Genomic DNA, 13,722 nt, shown 5'->3' with positions numbered 1-13,722 from the left:
TTTTGAACCATTTGTTGTTCCCTTGTCCCTAGGTTGGCCAACCCCTCCTTCCTTCCCCTACCTCCCACACTCCCATGTCCCTCCGGGGCAATGCTTCCTGCATCATTCTATAATTTGCTGATAGAATTCTTCAATGTTGCAGTTGAAGGCTTATATTTTTCTTCTGTTCTTTTAGTTTAATACATGCTAAATGAGTTCTTCCCTTTTGTTTTTCTAACCCAGTTCTTTGCACATTTCATTACCATATTTTATCTTCTCAAGTGGTTCATTGAAATTTTCTGCTCAGCAATTTTACTTCATCATTTCTTCCATTTGTTTTATGTGCTATCTCCTGGCATCCACTTTGGCCATTTCTTTCTTGTCTTCTTATGACCTTTTGATTTCCTCACGCATGATGCTCTTCATATTATCCCACGACTCAGCAGGCTTCGGTTTGCAGTGAAGTTGTTTGTGGAGCACAGTTCTATGATGATATCTCCAGCCTTAATTCCATGGCTGAGTCCATATTGTCCAACTATGTTTTTATCGTCCACATTCCAATAACCAGTAATTATCAATGCACCTTGATTGCATGTTTGATCAACTTAAAACTGAAAATAAAAAAGAGAGATTTCATTAATTTCTCTATCACCAGCTTTAGTGGTTGGTGTCTAAATTTGAATTAGAGTTGCATTAGCTAGTCTTTCTTGTAGGCATATAAATATTATCTTACCACAGAAAGCATAGTACTACAAGATAGATCTTGAAGTGCTCTTTTTGATAATAAATGCAATGCCATTCCTCTTGAACTTGTAATTCTCAACATAGTAAATCATGCTTGTCTGAGTCTACATCGTCAGCACCAGGCCATTTCAGCTCATAAGGCCTGGGATATTGTTCTTCATACGTTCCATTTCACTTTTGACAATAGCCAGTTCCCCTAGATTCATAATTTGTAAGTTAAACCTTACAATTTTTAATGGCTATTTTAGCTACTTCATTTCATTTTGATTTGTGTCCCCTCAGCAAATGGAGCTCCTGAAGGGTTTGCTTCACCCACGTTTTTACTTGTAGAGGGAACTAGTCCCCAGTCATATCCTGAGTGCCTTCTGTTCTGAGGGGCTCATCTTCTGGCATTTTAACAGACAATGTTCTAGAGTTTTTGGCAGGTTTTCAGAAATGGATTGCCTACTACTACATCCTAGTTTGTTCTTATGTGGTCACCCTGGATGACCCTGTTGATACTTGAAACTCTGGTAGCCTAGCTTCCTGCAGCACAGCAACAAGCAAACCGCCATCGTATGACCAACTGATAGACAGCAATGGTAATCCAGATAGATAGACTTTTATTCTTTGAGACACAGATCTTTACCATGAAAAGAATCATGTGAACTATCCAATTTTGCTCCTCATATGCCCTGGAATTACATACATACATTAACATTTGGGTTGCCTGAGTCTTTTTTGTTTATTACAGTAGTGCAAACTGGATTTGAATTCTGGCTCTGAAATGCACTGTGAAAACTAATTTTTTTCTGCAAAATGGAGACAGTGATTCTTTCTTTGTTGAACTGAAATGATGAAATATGGCATGTGTGTCCACAGGTTGGCACATTATACAGTCCTAGTAGCAGGAAGTCGAATGCCATATGTCTTTCTTTGAACTGGTAGAACATGTACAGCCCTAAGGTTTCTTTATAAATGAAAATGATAGCACTCTTTCAAATTCTGGAGAAGAGTTAAACAAAAAAATGAAAGGGATCCCGGAGAGAAACTCAGATGAACATTATTTTTGCTTCCTAGGTCTCCATCAGGCATGATAGAAGGTACGCCACAGCTCCATGCAAATGCCTGGAGGGTCTCCTCCACTTGTTTTGCACCTGTTCATGTCCCCATGGTGGACCCCTGTACCATTAATCAACAAAACAGTAAGTTTTGTCTTTTACATGAACATTTAGGGGAACGTTCTAGTTATTACTTTACTTCTGTCAATGAAATAGTCATTTTAAAATCTGGGTTTCATCATCATGATAAAGTCCGCGCTGTTCCTCATGTAAATGCATGCGAAAGCATGCCTTGAGGAATGCCTTTTTATGGAATCCGAGGGAACCTTGGTGGAGCGCTGTGCTGTGTGGGGGGCTGCTAACCACCAGGTTTATGTTTCAAACTTACTTGCTAGTGTTGGGATGACATGAGGTGGTTTGCTTCTGGAAGGATCTACAGTCTGGGAAACTCTATGGAGCACTTCTGGATCCTTGGGCCACTTTGAGTTGGAATTACTTTGCTGGAAGTAGGTTTTGTGTAACCTAGGCTCTTAAAAAAAGAAATCCTGAAAGTGACTATTTTATGTATTATCTTTCATTCATAAATATCCTTTTGATATTCAGAAATCTCATTTCCCCAAATGTGGCCCCAACAACTCAACTGAACTCACCACCATTAAGGTGATGCTGACTCACAGAGACTCTGTAGGACAGCATGGAACTACCCTACACGTTTCTGAGACTGCAACTTTTCTTTTAATCGTTTTATTAGGGGCTCATACGACTCTTATCACAATCCATACATACATCAATGTGTAAAGCACATTTGTACATTCATTGCCCTCGTCACGCTCAAAACATTGAGACTGCAACTTTTTAAGGGCATACAAAGCCCTATCTTTCTCTTGTGAGATGGGGCCTAGATTCTTATAATGCGTTCAAATTCTTTACATTAAAGAAAACTCTTTGGAAATTACCAAATGTGTTACAGTTATAGATTATTAGCTTTTGTTTTACAGGGTGATAACCCATGTGACTTCTAACATTTATTACCCTCATATTATAAGTTTCTAGTGATTTCACACATTGTAGAATCATAGCAAGAGCCCAGTGATTCAGGAAAATATCATGTCATCAAGTTGGCAGCAATTTGAGATGGTCATGTTCCGTCCAATATGCAATCACAGTGCAACCCACAAGCCAGGAACTTAGCCATATTTTACTAAAGACACAGCAAACGTATTGCTCAATGAAGAAGGGCTTAAGGGGTTTTGGTTTGCTTTACATTCTTCTTCAGAATCACTCTGGAAAAAACAAGAGTGAATATTTAAATATATTTTAATTTTGATTTTTCCTTAATTAAATATTTAACCTAATAAAATACTGGGTCTAATTAAATAATGTTCCTTTCTGTTTTTATGTAGTTTTATAAATAAATTGCTAATAATAGAAATCAGTACAAATTTAAAAGTGAATTTTGGGAGGCTTAAGTGGATTGCCAGATGATAAAAATCATCAACTTATAGGTTTGAGTACTATAAAGAACACAAGACAGATAACCTTCTTAGCCATTTTTCTTATCTATACTAAAAATCCTTGACTAAATCTGTCTATGATTTAATACTTTTAATCTCATGAGCTGGGTTCTCACTAGCTGTCCGTCAATTAATCTTGTTTAGTTTGTCTCAAATTCCCTCATTTCCCACTTTGATATTATAATAACTTAAAGAAATACCATACAAAAGTTGGAAAATGGCCCAATTAATTATTTTCTCTTGGTCTCTGTACTTTGCTGCCTTTATTCGTCCATAAGGGCCCTGGTGCTGTTATGGATTAGCTGTTGGCCTGCCAATCTCAAGATGAGACTGCTCTCTTGAAGATTTCGTGTTCCCTAAACCCTGTATAAGTCACTATGAGTCAGAATCGATTTGATAGCAATGGACTTTTCGAGGACACGAGTTTTTCTTACATAGCCTAAATCTCGTATGCAATAATTCAGATAGTACACTCTTCACTTGTGCCATGATTTGTTTTCTTTTAAAATTTCCAAGTGAACAAATTCAGAAAAATTTACAAAAAGGAAAGTAAGTAGAGAAAAATGTAATAACCCTGATGTGGGCTTTGAGCAATATTTTTTTTCATTCAGGTGTCTTCTTGCCTATTCTTATTTCATGCCAGTAGGAATATTTGTGGTTAACAAAACCTCTAAGTCATCTAGATTGGGATCAAGATTCAAACCTGGTCAGTATCATAAGGCATCAGTATTCTCAAAGGCATCTCCAACACATTTTAAGAAGTGATTACACAGGCCTCACAACACTTTGACAACTGGTATCTCCTGGACTTTAACCTACGTTCCAATGCTGAGACCCTAGTTATTATGCATTTATTCATGAATTCTCGGCTAATTTACCAAACGATTTTGAGCTCCCAATAGGGGTGTGGTATTGTTTAATGACTACTTGGTATCTACCTGGCATTGAGCCAGTGTCTGCCACAATACTACTACATTTACTTCAGAGACGCCATTGGAATGGTGCTACTCCTAATTCTTCCTGATTCCTTGTGGCGTCAAGGATTTGCCATAAGGACCGTAATCTGGCACCACTTCATGTCATGCTCCAGTGCTTAGAGATTATCCACCTAGCACAGCGGTACTCAACCTTCCCCATGCCGCCACCCTTTCTACAGTTCTTCATGTTGTGGTGACCCCCGCCATAAAATTATTTTCATTGCTACTTCATAACTGTAATTTTGCTACAGTTATGAACCATAATGTACATACCTGATATGCAGGATGTATTTTTATTGTTACAAATTGAATATAATTAAACAGAATTAAAGTATAGTGATTAATCACAAAACAATATGTAACTATATATTGGGACATATTTATGTGTTTTTCGATGATCTTAGGCCACCCCTTTGAAAGGGTCATTCGACCCCCAAAGGGGTCGTAACTCATGGGTTAAGAACCACTGACCTAATACTTTATAACAGGTTTTCTAAAATGATCCTCAGATAGTACAGTATTTGAAGTCACTGCTGTTCTCAGCCCTTGGTTACTCAGGTATATTTCTAAACAATACATTTCTAGTATTGCTAAGGCCTATCGACCAATGTTCCCAGTATTATAAAACCCAAACTCTGTACAATCTGAAAGCGTGCCTCTCTTACGTTAAGGAATCTGTTAGCGTGGAAATCAAGAGGATCAAATAGTTGTCAACCATGGTAATAAGTTTAAGATCTGACCTACAGATTGCGGTGTTAATGAGGTTCTTTGTGTATTAGTTGGCTACGCAGCGCACTGCGACGTCATCCACCAGCAGCTCTTTGCTCCTTGTCATGTCTACATTAGCCCGGGACTGTACTACCAGCTCTGCCGACACGATGCCTGCAAGTGTGGCAGTGCCTGTCTGTGCAATGCTCTTGCCCACTATGCCTACCTCTGTGGCCAACGCGGCGTCTCCATCGATTTTAGAGCTCAGGTTTCCTTCTGTGGTGAGTTCTGGGGTACACATAAAGCCTAGCAAGATAGAAAATTAGAGTAGTTATATGTGTTGAAATATATAGCAGGAACAGGTTGGTGTAAAAAATTCTTGTCATGGAAATGTCATAGCTAATTATTGGGAATTGTAGAAGATTATTATATGATACAGTTGTACATTTACTTGTAGTTATGCTGGTAAGTTATACAAAGGACAAGTATTTCAAACTCCTAAAGGGTACTGTATCTACTGACTGATTCATGATACAGTATTTCCTCATGTGTTGTATAATTTTTTTTTTATGAACTAATCTTCAGTACAGCATTTATTTTTTGATTAGAATTTTTGGTGTCCATGGTTCTTGGAGCATCCTTTTACCCACTCTTTATCATGCAGTGTTGTAACAAAGCTTTTTATCAGGTATTCCATGGATATCACTGGCCAGTTTTGATATGAATTTCTCAGCTTGGGGTTTTCTAAGACAAAGATAACATAAATATAAAAGTAATATAAGTTTAGATACCAAAACTGCAGCATGTAAGTCTGGGAGTTTTATTTCTCAGAGATTCTTTATTTGACTGCAGACCAGGCAGATTTAGACAAAAAATTCTGGCATATTCCTATACCTCTACTATGAGAAAATATCCTTTAGTCCAGAGGTTGGAAAATACAACCATTGGGCAACCTGTGTTTTTATTAATAAAGTTTTATTGAAACACAGACTCGCCATTTGTTTCTGTATTACATCTGGCTGCTTTTGTGCTACAATGACAGAGTTGAGTGGTGACAGATTGTATTTCCTGAAAGCCAAACATATTTAACATTTGGCTTAATTTTTTGTTTTGTCTTTGCTGATATATGCTTTAGTTCATTCCACTGATAGGAGTTGAATCTCTTTCAAGAACCAACTTAAGCATTATTTTTTCAGGGGCTGGATTCTTTAAAGCAGCAAAACCAGTGGTGTATATGTATGTTTATAAATAAAAACCAAACTAAACTCACTGCTATTGAGTCAATGCTGAGGACAAGGTAGAATTGCCCTTTGTGAGTTTCCAAGGCTGCAATGTATAACAAGAGTAGAAAACCCTGCTTTTTTCTCAGAGCAGCGGGTGGATTTAAACTGCTGATCTTTCCAATTGCAGCCCAAAGCATAATCAACTTCCTTTATATGTAGTGTATATGTAGAAATTTTCATATCAATATTATATCAATGAAACTACTCATACGGTTGTGAACTTGATAGGTCTAGTCTGGTTTGAATAGGTGGGTCAGATGTTAAGCTGGAGGCTTTTCCTGACTCAGGCAACTGCAGCGTCTGATGAACCAGAAAGCAGGAAGATGAAGCAGGAAAGCCACCGATTGGTGAATTGAGAGGCAGATGAATCCAAGGTCAGCAAGTCAGGTGGCAGGTCATTGATGACTCCCAGGATTGGCAGGCCATGTCGCAGACTGTTGGTTCAAGTCCAAAGAACCAGGGGCAGATGGCCAGACAGAGGATCCAGCAAGAAGCAAACAAGCTTCTTGTAGAAAGTGTCCTCTTACATAAGAATTAACACCCACCCCACCCCTACTCCCAGGAAACCTCCTTTCAATTGCATCAGGGCAGTGCCCTGAGTAAGGGGTTGCTCTCCAACCTTCTTACAACTGGTAACTCGCATCAGATCCCATTACATTGTGTTATGTGACTTCATGCAGGATGACTAGGCTGTCAAACCACTGAGAATCCTGACTCAGCCATGTTGACCAGAAACCTATCCCAGGCATCTCCTAGGTCGTTGCCTTGTACAAGACTAACTTTCTAGTTCAATTTCCACATGAATCAAACTCAATATTTTCGATTACTGGGATCAATTCTCCCTCTCCCACTCCCACTTAAAGCTCTGAATTTTATTTCCTTCTTTACTTAGGCACCCAAATATTCTCTCCCTTCCCCCATCCCTTTTTACATACTAAGTCAACTCTACATGTAAAATATTCACTCATTTATTTTTAACCAGCATTTGTGAGATGCCTGTAGCAAGTGCACTTTAAAATAACTACTGTGATCAGGTAAGCTTCTGAAGAGAAACTGTAAGGCTTTAGCAGTAAAAACATGATCATGGAGACAAGAAATAAAAGCTGTTAGTATAGATAATGAAAGTAGGCTTCAGCTTATTTTGATAATATGAAAAGTTTCCTTAAGTTTAAATAATGCCATAAAAGAGAAGATGGAAATATAAGAGTACGTAGATTTAATCTGTGAGGACAAGAAATTTATTTGGAAAACAGCAGCAACAAATTATGATATGAGCTATTAAAGAGTGTTATGGAATGACACACACATGTTTTAAAAGAGAAGGTTTTAATTTTTTTGGCAATAGTTCTAGTTTGGCAGAGAATTGGTTGTTTGGTAATTTTCTTCTAGGATTCTGACATGTCCTCTGCTGATTAGAGTAGGGGTCATGTTTTCCATGATTTATGTCTGTCGTAGACCTATGATCAAGGAGCGATAATGGTTCTCCTCTGGGGACGTCTCTCACAGTACCATGCTCCTTGTCTCGTAGCTGTGGTGTGTCAGAAAGGCATGCTCTACCATCACTGCTCCTCCTTCTGCCGTCGCTCCTGCACGACCCTCTCCTCTCTGGAGCAATGCGATGACGACTGTGCCGAAGGCTGTAACTGTCCCGAAGGCAAATACTATGAAGAAACACTGAGTTTTTGTGTGCCCATGTAAGTCACAGACCTGGGGTGGAAACACCTAGTCTTTGACTTCTGCTTTCCTTTCATGTGTTCAACAGTCTCCCATACTTGCTTCTTTACATAACTTTCTATTTGTACATCTTAGTTGCTTGTCTTATTATTATTTTTTTAATAATGCTATATACATTAAAAAATAGCTACGGAAAGAAAGAAAAAACCAAAACAAAACCCCGAAGAGTCTAATGGTTAACCCTGATGTTTATTCCTAGCTGCTTTTGCGAAATCAAAATTAATAACAAGTTTTATGTTTCACTGTCGTGTGAAAAATTTTCATAGCAAGATAGAACATTTGTCTACACTCAAAAATTTCTCAAATCTCCCATGAGATGAAAATGCTTTTCTTAGACATATCCTTGTATTTCTCTGAACTGCCCCTGGAGACATTTCTTGTGACCAGAGCAGCATAATCTGTAAAATGCATTCTGGAAAACAAAGTCTTAAGCCACATGAGACTTCATATTTAAACACTTTCTGCCATTTTTCATACAGAGCTGCATGCATTTTTATAGGATGCTGTCGAGATTAAAGTGCAGCCTAAAACCATCATAACAAAGCTTGGGGTGTGCTTGAATTTTTAGGCCTTTTTGTAAAAATTAAATGTATGCTTTATGTTGTTAATGGGCTCCTTCCTTTCCGTTTCCTGTAGCTTCCACTGTCGGTGCCACTACAGGGGCAGCGTGTATCAGCCGGGAGAGCTCATCCCAACCCCCTCAGGCTTATGGTAAGCTTCAGTTATGGCGATTGTGCTGGAAAAATGACAAACTATGCATTGTAATACGGTGTCTGTCATCACCCCAGCCTTACGTTTGAAACAATGTAGATAGTCCTTTCAATGCAAATACCCAAGTCTTATGGTTATAACTGAACAGGAAACTTGTGAATTCAAGTGTCTGACAAGGTGGAAGGAAGTCTTTTTTTCAGTTTTGGTTCTTTGATAAAAATTAGGGATGAGGAGGGTATTCAAATGTAAGTTTCTAAGGTGGCTTTCAGTTTGTGGTTTATCTACTGGTTCAAAAAAGCACCCTGCCCAAATGGACTTGAGTAATGTCCTACCTTAAAGTAAGTGCACCCACTCCTCTCGGACAACAGCTATGTGTCTCAGTGAGATAGCACTCATTCACGGGCACCATTCCCTTGGGTTGCCAACATGTCTGTTACAATTTAGGCGCATTCGTACAACAGTCCACACATACCTATATCATTTCCTAACCTCTTTGTTTCAATTGTGACAAAGATGCCCACGGACCACTAAAAAACTGAAATCAATTCAAACCCACTGCCAGTCAACCCTGACACAAAGCAAATAGGACATAATGGAACGTCAGGGTTTCTGTGACTATAAGTCTTCGTGGGAGCAGACAGCACCACCTTTCTCCTGTAGTGGGTGAATTTGAACTGCTGACCTGGCAGTTGGTAGCCCAAATCTTAACCTACTGCACCAACAAGATGCCTTACAGATAATAATGGACAGTGTAAAATAGTAATAGCAAAAATAATAATATGATATAACGATGTTATGATAATAATGACATCTTACTATACTGCATTCCTACTGCGGCAGAGACACCATTCCAAATGCTGCATCTATTCAAATAGTTACCCAAACCCAACTCATAAAGTCTCGTCTTTCTCCCAGAGTGGCTGGTAGGTTTTACTTCAGACCTTGCAAGTTAGCAGTCTCCTTGATAGTCCCTGAAGGTTCTTTTAAAAGATTCATTCATCCCATTAATCCTAAGAGACAGGTACTAAGGCTTTTCCTCGGTTTATGCATGGGGGACATTGAGGCACAGGGCGATGTAGAATTTGTTCAAGCACAGACTACACAGCTGGTTGGTAATAAAATTGGGAGCCAATCAGGCATTTCTCTGCTACTGACTTGGCTTACAGTTTATTTTGTATCTAGAACAGACATTATTATTTAAATCTTTTTGTTGTGAATTGGGTAAAGGTTTGCAGAGTAAATCCTCTTTCTATCCAATCCAATAATTCATACACATTTTATTTCATGTCATTGATTGCTCTCTCTACAAAGTAATATCACCTGGTCCACTTCCTTCCTCTATTTCCCTTTTTCCACCTCTCCTTAACCCTTTCGAATTTTGTCCTTAGATAAATCTTTCAATGGCTGATTACTTTCTAGTGGTATGGTTTCCCTTGTAGCTTGACCCATTTGGTTGAAAAGTGAGTCACCAGGTGAGTTAAATTCCAGCTATGGAGGGAGACAAAGGGCACAGCCTTGAGGTCCTACTAATCTCCATCGACTGATCAGCTCCAAACTCACTGCCATCTCATTGTTGCCAACACACAGTGACTAACTGTGGGTTATTGAGATTAACTGATTATGGGGGTAGAAAGCCTTGTCTTTCTTCTGTGGAGAGGCTGGTGATTTGAACTGCCAAGCATTTAGATAGCAGCCCAAAGTGTAATCACTACATCACCGCCTGTTAAGCCAACCTACAGACCTGGTCTTTTTTGATGACTTTGTGGGTGTTTTGCACATTTTTCTTTCACTCTAGGATCCACTAATGTGATCCCTTTCACAGCAATTGTTGGAGTTCTCCTGGTATCAGGACCATGGAAGTTGATGGTCACATGTTCTAAGTCATCTGTCAGACTAATTGTTTTCATGTATTTCTGATTTTCTTCACTCTTCTTACATCTTAAAAGGCTCTAGTAGGACACCAAAGGAGGGCGTGGAACCTTGTCTTTGTGGACCATGCTACTCCAGTTGAATTTGGTGTCCCCCGAGACGATGGTTCTGTGCCCCCAGACCCAGTGACCCATTCCCACCAGGTGTTTCAGTATGTCTTATCCGGTTTCATAACTTTTTCTCTTGGACAGCCTACCACATTCATGGATATAGTTGTAAGTATCCATGTACAATATCCGCAGTCACACTTTTATAAACAGGTAGGCATTCTCCCACTTTCCTTCCCTGTCTAGCTCTAAGTGTTCATCCATACATCTACTTATTCATCATGACTGCAGGGGGATCGGCTTTTAACTCTGACACTCCTGCTAGTGTGTGCCTCTCCTTCCATCATTTTTGCTGACCTTTCTCATTACTGTTTACTATCTTCACCCAAGTTAACACTTGTCTACACTCTCCTCTGTGACTTCTCCCCACCTGCCATCTGTGAGTTATTTGTCTTTTTCTTATAGAAGTGTTGACATTTTCTATGAAGTTTAGAGATAAGTTCCTTGTCCTATTTATCATTGGCAATTTGACTCGTTTGGTGAATTTTTTTGATGCATGTAAGTATTTAATTTTCAGTCGTTCATAACCTAGTTTGTCTTCTGTTGTGTGCGTGTGTTCAGTTATGTTTGACAGTGAACTGATGTCACGTATCAGGGCCTCTATGTTTGTCTCTATATTTCTTTGATGTTCTTTGTAGGTCTAAGTTTTACATTTAGGTCTTGATCTATCTTGAGTTCCTTTTTAAAAAATATGATGTGATATATGTGTCCTGTTTCACTTTTCTCTACAAATGGACATTCAAGTTTTTCAATACTATTTATTAAAAAGACTTGTTCTTCCCTACTTTTTTTTTTTAAGGGGGAAAAAAACTTTTAATACAAAAATATATGAAAAAAAGAAACTATAAACAACATGGGGAAAACAGATTACAAAGTGCAAGAATTAATTAATATACATCCATAACCATCCTGAAAGTAAATGGCAAAAATTAACCACCCAAGATGCAGGGAATAACAAATGGATTTTGTTGAAATCAACAAGGAAGCATATAAGATATTATTATTTAAAATATTTGTCAAGTAGCTCTAGAAAACAGAAAAAAATCCCCAAATGTTAAAAATGTACATTTCTTTTGTAGTATCAGTTTATTTGTTGTTACATCATATTTCTTTAGTCTTCTAAAGTAACACCTTTTATTTGTCCTCCGATCTCTTTTCTTCCTGCCGTCACACTGAACTCCTATCTAGAGCGCAGAACCAGCTTCATTCAAATATATTTCATTCGGTCCTTCTGATCACTGTTCAAGGAGCCTTGGGAGTGCTTCCCTACTTAATGAAGTTTGTTTTATCGGTCCTATCAGCTGTCCACAGGGGGATGGATTTATTTCAGTGTTCTCAGTTCTGTTTCACTGGTCTGTGTGGCTGTCGTATCGGTACCTGGCTGCTTTGACTACTCTGGCTATGAAGTAGTTTTTGAGATTGGGACACATGAGTTCTATTTTGTTCTTCTTTAGTAGTGCTTTGCTTAGCGGGACCTCCCTCTTTCCTTTCCATATAAAGTTGAAGGTTTTAAAAAACTTTTTTAAGGAGTGATGTAAAAATCTGAGCATAATTTTATTATATCTGTAGATCATATTGGGTAGTATTGTCATTTTTACAATGTTGTCTTTTTTTGTGATGAAACTGTTCAAATTTTCTACCTCAATTTGTGTTAGGTTAGGTAGGTTAGGGTGTTTCTAGAAACTTACTCATTTCTTCTAGATTTTAAAATTGGTTGGAGTGAAATTCTTCACAATATCCTATTATTATCCTTTTTATTTCACTTGGTTCTGTTGAGATACCATTTCTCTTATTTCTAATTCATGTTATGTTCATCTTCTGCCATTAGATTTGCCCCTGGTTTGCTGATTGTGCCGTTCTCTTTCAAAGAACGCCTTGCAGATTCGTCTGTTGTGTTTCTATTTTCTGCTTAAGTCTTTAGTATTTCTTTTATCCTGTGAGGCCTTTTTGCTCTGTTTCTCTATTTTCAGTCTCCTAGGTTTGTTTTACTCCGTATACTTCTATATCTGGGTTGACCCCTGTGTGATGTTGTCATACACACTAATTTTAATTTGTTTGTTTTTGTTGATTTTCTGCTCCATGGGGGCCCTTTGGTTTGTCCTGTAAGGCTGCTCTGTTTTTCACAAATTTCTGAAGTTTCTCTTGATCTGGAAATGTCCTCATCTTGCTGCCACATGTCGGGGACTGTTTTTGGGGGGTACATAATTCTTGGTTGGCAATTTTTTCCCCCAGAGTTGTATATATGTTCTACTATTTCCTTCTGGCCTAAATGGTTTCTGCTAAGAAATCAGTTGATTCTCCTTTATAGGTAACTTTTCTCTTTTCTTGAGCTGCTTTCAAGGGATTTTCTTTTTCTTTGGTTTTTTGGAAGTTTGATGATCACTTCCAAAAGTTCATGGACAATGGAATGAAAAGATAGTGCGATTTTCCATGACATTTAAGCTCACTTTTATGGCTTACTGATTTTCTTTTGTGGCATATATTGTTTGGATTTTGGAGCCTCCTGTATAAATATATTTTGTTTTTTTTCATGACATTAAAGAAGTTTTCTCCTGACAAATCTTTGGAATTTTTTTTCTGTGCTTCTTTTAGTCTCTCCCCTTTCTGGAATTGTGTTCACTCTCTCCCCTTTCTGGAATTGTGTTCACATGTAACTTATTCTTCTTGATGCCACATAAATCTTAGGTTGTTTTTGTTTTGTTTAGTTTTTTTGATAGTTCTTCTAGCAGATTCATATTGAGAACTTTTTCTTCAAATTCATTAAATTGATCTTTCATTGATCCAATTGTACTTTTTTCCCCTTCAATACATTATCTGTTCTGAAATCATACCAGGAAGCATCTAGACTTATATTTGCTGTATTTTTGTGGAGTATAATTTTTCATTTTGTCAGTTTGTTCTTCAATTATTTTATAGCTCTGTCTGTATTTTCCATGATTTTTTTCTGTAGCATCTGTAATGTATTTAAGGTGCTTAGATATCATTCTTTTGGGTTA

At 38.0% G+C, this 13,722-nt stretch overlaps 1 protein-coding gene across 1 annotated transcript in view; it reads left to right on the top strand.

Moving 5' to 3' along the window:
- The window catches only part of OTOGL (otogelin like), a 168,961-nt gene that overhangs the window by 46,079 nt on the left and 109,160 nt on the right, over positions 1 to 13,722 (top strand). The window contains exons 18-22 of the mRNA XM_004700773.2: positions 1,783 to 1,907; positions 5,034 to 5,243; positions 7,774 to 7,939; positions 8,616 to 8,690; positions 12,382 to 12,386. Coding sequence (XP_004700830.2) covers positions 1,783 to 1,907; positions 5,034 to 5,243; positions 7,774 to 7,939; positions 8,616 to 8,690; positions 12,382 to 12,386 — 581 coding nt within the window. The remainder of the gene's footprint in view (positions 1 to 1,782; positions 1,908 to 5,033; positions 5,244 to 7,773; positions 7,940 to 8,615; positions 8,691 to 12,381; positions 12,387 to 13,722) is intronic.

Source organism: Echinops telfairi, unplaced genomic scaffold (assembly GCF_000313985.2).
Source record: "Echinops telfairi isolate 266 unplaced genomic scaffold, ASM31398v2 ScPeMD7_2;HRSCAF=8, whole genome shotgun sequence".
NCBI classification, from domain to species: Eukaryota; Metazoa; Chordata; class Mammalia; order Afrosoricida; family Tenrecidae; genus Echinops; species Echinops telfairi.
Note: the sequence above shows the minus strand (reverse complement) of the source record. Positions and strands in the feature narration are given on the sequence as shown.